General features: G+C 34.1%; 2 protein-coding genes across 2 annotated transcripts; both read left to right on the forward strand.

The window, feature by feature from the left end:
- Positions 1 to 2,678: 2,678 nt before the first annotated feature.
- On the forward strand, positions 2,679 to 4,675 carry LOC133196176 (toll-like receptor 6). The gene has a single exon (XM_061332105.1). The coding sequence runs from the start codon at positions 2,679 to 2,681 to the stop codon at positions 4,632 to 4,634; it is 1,956 nt and encodes a 651-aa protein (XP_061188089.1). The 3' UTR covers positions 4,635 to 4,675.
- Positions 4,676 to 7,096: 2,421 nt separating this feature from the next.
- Positions 7,097 to 10,197, forward strand: LOC133197242 (toll-like receptor 2). The gene has a single exon (XM_061333177.1). The coding sequence runs from the start codon at positions 7,378 to 7,380 to the stop codon at positions 9,421 to 9,423; it is 2,046 nt and encodes a 681-aa protein (XP_061189161.1). The 5' UTR covers positions 7,097 to 7,377; the 3' UTR covers positions 9,424 to 10,197.
- Positions 10,198 to 10,411: the final 214 nt, after the last annotated feature.

The following is a 10,411-nucleotide window of genomic DNA, read 5'->3' on the forward strand; positions in this document are numbered from 1 at the left end:
ATCTGTTTTTGTAAACAGGGCACGATCTCTGTCATTGTTAATGTTTACATTTCACAGGGTGTGTTCAATGTGTTTTTCAACTTAAACTCTCACACATCACTGAGCAGGACTAAAATACTGGTGAGTTAGTTTTGTTTTATCACGTTTCTACTGTGAATTTTCTGGATTATAGTTTTAATATTTTTCACTATTACACAACAAAATTTCTACTTTTCTGAAGTATTAAGGATAAAGTTTAGTTTGTGAAAGTGCAAGCTCGGTCTCTATCACTTTCTGTGTCTTCGGTCATTATCACTTGACATGGGACCATATAACCACATATCGACCTACACTGAAGTCCATATTTGTATAATGTCATCCAGAATCGAAAATTTGCCTGAGCCATGCAAAAATTCTTTTTTATTTTATTTTCCCATTCTTGTTTCAATGTGTCTCTTGAGCAATATTTGTATGATGTTAGCATTGTAATCATAATGAAACGAGTTGTGTTTCTATGTTCGTTGTTTTAGTATAGGTAATTTACATGGCGCCTAGGGCTAAAATGCTCATCCAAATTACATTTATTTCCCTCACAAATGAATGTGCAATTTAATCCCAAATTCAATACACTTAACAGATGGAACATCTTCGACAATTTTACTCTACAGTTATTTTATTTGTTTCATCATAGTTTACATGTAGAATGTTGAGAAATACGATATATTTCTTCAATGACGCACATTGAAGTGGTAAAATTGTCCGTTTGAATGGAACGTTTTTGGGCTTTCCTTTGAACTTTGATTGTCACATTATGACAAGCCCATTTCTCCAGAAAGGAAAAAACCCATTCAAATTCCTGTAGAACAGGTATAGAACCTGTAGAGTTCAGATACATGTGTTGTGATAACTTCAATAAAAATGATAAAGTCAGAATTATGTATATATTCGTTGCAATATGCGAGTTTTACTGGCAGAAGCGGGGGGTCTCTCACTCTCTCCGAATCTCGGGTGCCTCCTTTTTTAGCAAAAAACTCGCGTTGGTGGTCCCAGACAGTGGCGTGCATCATGTTACAATTGACGTTCGATAAGAAAGACCCAAACGTTATATTCAAACGAAAAAAATTACCACTTCAATGGCATCACTGTATGTAAAACTGTAACACCAAACAAGCTGTATTATACCAGTACTTTATCCATGGAGTCATCACTTGAACAAACATGGATCTTCACTGTACTTGCAAATTAATTTGACTGTCTGGCCTGCTGTTTTTGAGATATTTTTAAAATTAATTCTTCATACATTTCTGTGCAAAACTTGTTCAAAAAGTTACTTCAAAATACAACTAGTATTAACTCAGCTAGACCAAGGGTATATGATTTGAATTATAAAATAAAATTATACTGCGGATAGAAATCGGTATGCCGTATTCAACATATGGAAATTATTCAAAGTTCATTACATTCAAAGATACAGAGATGTGATTGTGGACTTTCCGCCTGTTATCTTAACTATCATGATTTTTTAAACAAATTAAACAATATCGTTTGAGTAAAATGATATGCAATCTATCGCGAGTGCATATGGAACTCAATTATCAGATTCCCGTTTTTGTTTGGATTGTCTGTGGTAAATGTGGACCATTTTTGTTTGGATTGTCAGTGGTAGATGTGGACCATTTTTGTTTGGATTGTCAGTGGTAGATGTTGACCATTTTTGTTTGGATTGTCATTGGCAGATATGGACCATTTTGTTTGGATTGTCATTGGTAGATGTGGACCATTTTTGTTTGGATTGTTTTTGGTAGATGTGGACCATTTTTGTTTGGATTGTCAGAGGTAGATGTGGAACATTTTTGTTTGGATTGTCAGTGGTAGATATGGACCATTTTGTTTGGATTGTCAGTGGTAGATGTGGACCATTTTTGTCTTCATAAATAATTTCTACCTTTGCCTTTTACATTAGTATATCCTCAAATGGTCAATTTATTAATACATTTGTAAATATAATTTTGAGTTTTGTCTTTTGAGGATTTGAAACGGTTATCAATTCGGTTCTTTGATTCTCAATTTTATCAGCTATAATAATATTATAATGATATCAATGCAGCATCCACATTCACGGTTGAAGGAAAACATAATCTTATTTTACTTAGTGGATCTTCACCAATTTGATGAAAGAAAGAAACACAACAAATATTTTAATGCATAATTTAAAATAACTGTTTCTAATTTTCCATTCATTCAACAAATCTTATTTTTGATAATTATAATATTTTAAAATATTTATTCTTAGATCTTTAAGACTTTTAATGCAAATCTGTGTCTATTTTGTCACCACTCTACATGTCCACTGTTGAACAGAGCATTAATTATAAAAACAACTCATACTTCATTTATCTTGGTAATTTTCAAGTAGGTGATGATCGTGTCTTAAATAATGATTAAAAAATATTAAAATGTTTTTATATAAAATCATTCAAGCGTTACTACAGCCTAATTACTCTCTAGAAGGACATTTCCTGCACAAGTCCAAATATATACGTTCCCTTGAAGAGCCGAAGGAGAATGCCACGTTTTCCTTCGAATGCAGACGATTGGTACCTCAAATTATGTCTCGAAGTGTGTTGAAGACATTGCCATTCCAAATTCTTTCCAACGGATTTTGATCTACTTCCATATTCGATGTGTAATATCCGAACATGGGAATACTGAGATCAATTGTCTTCTCAACTCTATCAATGTATTTAATAATAATTTCAAAATTAACCACAACTGGGCGGTCCCAGTCACGGTTAAATGACAATTCGACGGTACCACTTGTCAGCAATGGAAAGAATTCTTCCTTCATTCTGAATCAGATTGATGGAACAGCTTTTAATGGTTCAGATACAGAAAGCCCTTTACTTCCACCTTCTTGGGAGGAATTCTGCACTTTGGAGGAAACGGAGACAAATCAGAGCGTTTATCCTTACAATTGTTACATAGATGCCTTCTCCTCGGGTAAATGGAATTTCTCTGAACTACGACAATATATTAAAACAAAAGATGTTAAATACAGTTTTAACGTACGATGCCAAAACGGTGCTAAAATATCTCTTCCATTGCCTGGAAAAGCAAAGAATATCATCAAATTGCACGTGCAAGACTGCATAGCGGAAGACTATTATGCTGACTATAAGAACCCAGATTTAGATCTGTTACCAGATGAACTGGAAGAATATGTTTTGATCAATGTCGTGCGTGTAATAGGAGTTAAATCAATGTTCGAGAGTCTTCAAATCAAGTCAGCAAATCTTCCCAAAAATGTTGTTTGTGGCGATGATGAAACGTTAAAAATAAAGACTGAGCAAAATGAAACCTTTCAATTTATTCATGATTTAATTAACCCAGACCAGGCTTCTGAAATGTTCAGCAAAATTGCTGCAGAAAATATAATGGATAAAAGGGTGTCACCACACAAGTGTTTCTATAAAAAGCTTCGGGTTCTTAACGTTTCAGTCACTTCAACGAAAAATAGGTACTATGCATCAGAATTGACTGAACAGAATATATTTCCGGAACTGAGAGTGTTGAATATGTCCCACTCTGACCTTTATTACATACCAGAACAGTTAAAAAACTGGTGGATTTACTTTAAAAAGTTAGAGTACCTCGATATGTCTCACAATCTCATTCAGGATATAACCTTCCCATTGGATAATGACAGAATATGGGACAAAACGGTACCAGTCTTAACATTTGATTTTACACACAACAACATAAGTCGAATTTCTGTTCGTAATTTTGAAAGAATCATTTCCAACGAGAAAATATTAGTGAAAATGGGCCATAATCCTATCAATTGTACCTGCACAGATGAAATGAAAGAAATTTTGAAATATATCAAAGGAATAGATTGGAGCTCATCAAAGTACCACCAATACTCATACCTTAGGAATCTTAAGTGTGCATATCCCGAAAGTGTTCGGGGTTGGCGTTTGGCGGATCTAACACTTAGGGACATTAACTGTAAATTCGAGTTGATGCCAGTCACTGTGGCTTTGAGTGTCCTATCGTTTTTCCTTATAATTTTCATTATTGTTATATTGAAGTATCGAAGGGAAATCCGAATTTTGGTTTACACCAGGTTCAATGTAGTGCTTCCGTGTCAGCCAGGAGAAATTTACGAGGATAAAGCATTTGATGCTTTTGTTTCCTATAGTAACGATGACCAAGAGTGGGTGTGCAATATTTTTGATGAAAACAAACACAACCGTCTCGTACATTTGAAGTTTTGCATGCATCATAAGGATTTCGTTCCAGGAAAAACTATTTTTGAGAACATCGTCAAATGCATTGAGGAAAGTAGACATACTGTCATTGTCCTCTCACAGAACTTTCTTAACAGCCATTTTTGCTTGTGGGAATTTCAGGAGGCTTTTCAGCAAAGTATTGTTGAAAGAAAACGACACCTCATTATCATCTTACTGGAAGACATTCCAGATAAGGATCTCCCAAACGATCTAAAGAGATGCATGAAAACATTCACTTACATTAAAAAAGACGATAAAATCTTCGTAGACCGACTACTCTACTCACTCTCATACAAAGGGAAAATAGGGAAACACCAAGATCATGCGCATTTGAATCATGGATATGATAACCTCGGCGAGTAAGGTAAAAATGCAAATGAAAAGGATAGGGTCAATATGACGAATGACCGGATCAACATAATTGTATAAAAAACAGAAACCCTTGACAAAATAATAATTCGTTAAGTTATAGAATAATACATGTAATTTTCGTTTAAATATTAAGACCTCCCTTCTGAAAATTATGTATAAAAGACTTTACAGAGTAGTTTCTTTTATATTATAATCCGCTAAATTTTCTTGTATCAGATTTTGAAAATCATAAACGATAGTCGCAGCATCCAGAATAGGATTGAGTTACTTTGAATTTTGGATAAAAGCGTTGTTTAACGTCTTTCAAAATTTGTTTTAATCGAAACCAACCGTATTATTTCATGTGAAATATTTCCAATTCAAAAGAAAACTGTAAGTATTCATTGACGTCGTTTTAACAAGATAATGAGGGTTAGACACAAGAGAGAATAAGTGTATGATATTCAGTAGTACCTGTATTTTTACTGTTTAAACATAAAGTAACAGACTTTTTTTAAAATCTGATATTGTACTATTACCAATTCCAATGGGAAAAACCTGCATTGATTAGCATTAACGCATTGCTATATCAGAGCTGTGTTTTTAAGTGTCTGGTTGATAAAAAAAAAATCCCTTATTTTTCAAAACCTTTACATGAAAATATTACTAAAGGATGACTGCACTTAACGCCTGTTTTTGGGTCCTTTTCGGTTGCTTCTGTTGCTTTTATATCTAAACCTTATCTCACTTTTGTATGTTTATGAAAGAATACTGTCAATTTGGAACCACATTTAAATCTTAAAATGATTTTAGACTGTGATACAATAAAATGATTCAATGTTCTTTGTCCTTACTGCTTTCCAAATATAGTGAATTTACACTTACCTGCCCTTGATTGAACATTAGATATGCATGAGAGGTGGAGCTAATATTGTAAGAATGGCTCTAAAATTAGACTACATAAATAACAATGACATGTTTTGAAAAGCGAACGTGATCACTCTTTCCAATCTCCCTCTCCATTCTGTATAGCACAAATACACTTCTGACAAAGGTTTCAAAACGAAATTAACAATATGAGCACATCAATGTAATTAAAGCAAATTTATATCAATGCCAGATGACTTAACGTGTTCGAACACAATGTCCTAGTTAGCACATCACATGCTTCCTTACAAGTCACGTGACGGAATTTAGTATTCACAAAGTTACCTGAGGTAAGAAATCACGTGGTGAATTATAATATTCAACATGTCACAATCCTTGGTTACAACACAGAGAGCGAATGTAAGAAGAAGCAGTTTTTTCTCTTTTTAACCATGAGCGCATGTTTGTCTATTAATCTCCTTTTGACACATTATTATTTATGCAAATATACAACTACTGTTAAACGTAGAAAAATAGACAAACATACGCTGACTATGTATAAAGTCAGTAAATAAGTGGGCGTCCTCATTATCGAACGGAGATTCAAGAAATTGTGATGACCCCTGCCTTTGAAAACAGCTTCGAACTTCGTAAATACACACTTTTATTAAACGTAATTACATAAAGTTGTAGATTGGATGTTGACCATTCTTGCAATGAAAAGAAAAATGCTTGTTTTGAAAGTTTATTTTGTCGCAAATTCCGCATTTCCTTAAGTGCAGTCATCCTTTACAGCAATGTGGAGATATAATGATAACAAACAGTGATCGATCTTCAAAAAATCTACAAACAATACAAATCTGTGAAAAGGACATAAAACATGGACCCCCGGAAATTCTGGAGGTGGGATCAGGTGCTTAGGAGGAGTAAGCACCCCTGTCATCGGTCGCACCTGCCGAGAGCGGTTGACGAAACTCCGTAATCAAATTTAGTATAGAAACAAAGGCCTAACAATTAGTACGAAAAACGTCAGCCAAATACGACCAATGATAAGTTATATTTGCTAATAAGGGGATAATAATGACCTCATATTTACGAAATGCTGATTTTTAACAAGGTTGCTGAGTAAATTTGAATCCAGATGATAGATTTCCCAATACTTTGAGTGAAACTGTACATATTTCAAGATCAAAGCATAGCATATGTCACCACATTAAATAAAAACATTTTTTATTGGTTTGCATATTATTTTAGAAATACTTTCAAGGAGACAAAGCACATAGTCTTAATAGCTTGACAACTGCGTGGTAAAATGTTAGAGGGTCAGTTCCAGTTATTTTTTTAAATACATTTTTGTAGTGTAATTTTTTCTAGATTTATAGATAATTTTTAATATCCAAGTTTACGATACTTATCTTATATTTGACATCATTAATGTTCTCACCACATTTATTGTTGTCTTCAGTGATTTTTGGTCCATATAAGCATTAGTTTCTTCACTAATTATGTTCAATGGAAGAGAAAGAGAGAGGGAGAGAGAGATAGCATTTTCATTACTTAGTTGCCCCCATGTAAGTTTTGGCCATGAAAATGAAATAATCATTTTGTTTTACGTCACTTTTTAACATGTTACCTGTAATCTGAATAACAACAGATAATGCAATATCTAATTAAATAACCATGCTGTGTCAGTGATGGGGTTTAGCGAAGCGAGGACTGAATTCATTACAATAAATAAAGACGTTTCCTGTTCACATTTTGAACAAATATTAAGAGGACATGTTGGAAACAAGTGCTCGAAAACCAGCTGTCTTAAAAAATCAAATCTGAAATATGACGTAAATTATTTTAAACTAATGAGGCGGACGAACTTTCAATGTGAGACACGATGAATATGGACATCTTAAAAACAGTTCGATATGTTTATCTTTTTATTTGTTTAATGAACTTTGAACAAACAATCACATCTGAGGGCTATCTGCGAGAATTACACGAGACTTCAACAGTTCCTTCTGCCAGCACCACATCAATTACTTCAACTGGAGCAGAATCTAATGAATTCAATTGGACAAACGATACTCCCGTCGCACCAGCTTCTTATCTTCCACCCCACTGGGAGGAATTTTGCATTTTGCAGGAAAGGGGTACCAATCAAACAGTGCATCACTACACCTGTTTTATCAACACGTCTTTCTCTGGGAAATGGAATTTTTCAGTACTAAGGCAGCATATTTTGACAAAGGATATTAAGTATGGCTTTGATGTACGTTGTCAAAATGGTGCTACAATATCTCTTCCCTTGTCTGCGAAAGCAAGAAATATTATCAAACTTTATGTTCACGACTGTGTCGCGGTCGACTACTTTGCAGACTTTCAGAATCCTGATTTAGACAGTTATCCAGACGAACTGGAGGAATATGCAATAATCAATGTACAACGATTACTTTCAATAAAGCAAATAGAGAGGAACCTTCAGATAAAGTCTGAGACGCTGCCGAAAAACGTAATTTGTGGTGACGAAGAAACATTGAAAATTAAGATAGAAAGGAATGAAACCTTCTCATTTATTCAAGATGTACCAGAACTGGATTTAACTCTCTTTAGCAGAATCGCTACAGGAAACATTATAGACACAAGACTGTCTCCACACAAGTGTGTATTCAAGAAACTGCAAGTACTCGAAAATTCTGTAACATCTTCAAAAGCTAGGTATTATGCTGCAATGTTGACGGAACAGAATCAGTTTCCAGAATTGAAAGTTTTTAATATATCTCATTCTTTCATTAATTACATACCAGAGCAATTCAAAAACTGGTGGATTTACTTCGAAAAATTGGAGTACCTTGATATGTCCTACAACCTTATTCAGGATATTCTGTTTCCAATAAATAATGATGGAATATGGGGACAACACATACCTAACTTAATATTTGATTTTACTTTTAACAATATCAGTCGGCTCACTGTCCGTAATTTTGAAAGAATCATCCGCAACAAGAAGATATTTGTGAAGATAACTAGCAACCCGTTCAACTGCACCTGCACAGATGAAATGAAAGAAGTTCTGAAATACATTCAAGACACAGACTGGAGTTCGGCAAAGTACAAAAGGTATGCATACTTTAGGGATCTTAGGTGTGAAACTCCTGAAAATGTTCGGGGTTGGCGTCTGGCGGATCTAACACTTAGGGACATTAACTGTAAATTCGAGTTAATGCCAGTCACTGTGGCTTTGAGTGTCCTGTCGTTTATTCTCATCATTTGCATTGTTGTTATACTTAAGTATCGAAGGGAAATCCGAATTTTGGTTTACACCAGGTTCAATGTAGTGCTTCCGTGTCAGCCAGCTGAGATATACGAGCATAAAGAATTTGATGCCTTTGTTTCCTATAGTAACGATGACCAAGAGTGGGTGTGCAGTATTTTTGACGAAAACAAACACGACCGTCTTGTACATTTGAAGTTTTGCATGCACCACAAGGATTTCATTCCAGGAAAAACTATTTTTGAAAACATCGTTAAATGTATTGAGAATAGTCGTCATACTGTCATTGTCCTCTCAGAAAATTTTCTTAAAAGTCATTTTTGCTTATGGGAGTTTCAAGAAGCTTTTCAGCAAAGCATTGTTGAAAGAAAACGACATCTCATCATCATCTTACTGGAAGACATTCCAGATAAGGATCTCCCAAACGATCTAAAGAGATGCATGAAAACATTCACTTACATAAGAAGGGATGATAAAATCTTCTTTGACAGATTGCTTTACTCATTGTCGTACAAGGGGAAAGCAGTCCGAAATCCAAAACTTGCTCAAATTAATCCAGGATATGATGACAAAGGAAATAAAGAAGATGACAAAGTGAATGAAGAAGATGTGATCAAAATGATGAATGAAAGAAATGTTATTATGAATAACTTTCATGAACGAATATAGAATCATGCAAAATATTCCATAAACAAAATACATGTAGGAAAAAATTGAATGTTTAGCATTTAGTAAATAATGACCTTGTTAGCAATTATAACTTATCATTGGGTCGTATTTTGGCTGATATAGTTCATACCGATTGTTAGGGGCTTTGTTTTTATACTAAATTTGACCGCAGATCAATGCATAGGGCTCAAGCATGGTTTGTGTTACCGGTCGACATGGGATGCTTGCTCCTCATGGGCGCCTGATCCCAATAGTTTTGTGCCTTATTCACAGATTTGTATTTTTTTTTTTTTAGATCGATCGCTTTTCATTATCTTCAACTTTTTTTTTGTATCCGACATTTTTTTTTCCCCTCAGAAATACAATATTTCGGTTGTACATTATGAAATGTTGACATGTTTAGGTTTGACGGGTTTCTCATATTTTTCTTCTTTATTAGGTACAGGACTGTTTCTTTGGCTAATAATAGCTGTGATCCGTCCAGAGTACAAGAAAATATGCAACCCATGTTCTTTTTTGATGTATTCCTACGCATTCTTACATTGTAATAGTGAACTCTTCTTTAAAATTTGATAAGGTTCGTTGTAAGATATGTTATTATGAATGTGCAATTCTTGATATCTAGTCATGCAGGTCCCGGTGTGTAATCATATGCAATATTTTTTTCATGTACAAAAAGTAAGATACCTTTCTTTTAGCTTGGTGTTTTCTTGCACATGGCATTAACGTATGCGTGTATGATAACGACTGATTAAACATGTTCAGCATTATTAACTCTCCAGTTTGTTGCCATAAACTGGGTTTTTTTTTTACTTTAATTACAAGCATAATGAGATTCTTTGTTTAATTAGTATTTTATCTCACTGCATAATTAATTTCAATTATGATACATGCTTTTTTCTTTCTATAAAGTGTAAGATTGCTCTATGCATGTAAAAAGCATCAATTAAAAAAAATAAATCCTCATCTTGATCGTATCCTGGTCATG

Source organism: Saccostrea echinata, unplaced genomic scaffold (genome assembly GCF_033153115.1).
Source record: "Saccostrea echinata isolate AGI-Se365-2 ecotype Australia unplaced genomic scaffold, CSIRO_AGI_Sech_v1 ptg000030l, whole genome shotgun sequence".
NCBI lineage: Eukaryota > Metazoa > Mollusca > Bivalvia > Ostreida > Ostreidae > Saccostrea > Saccostrea echinata.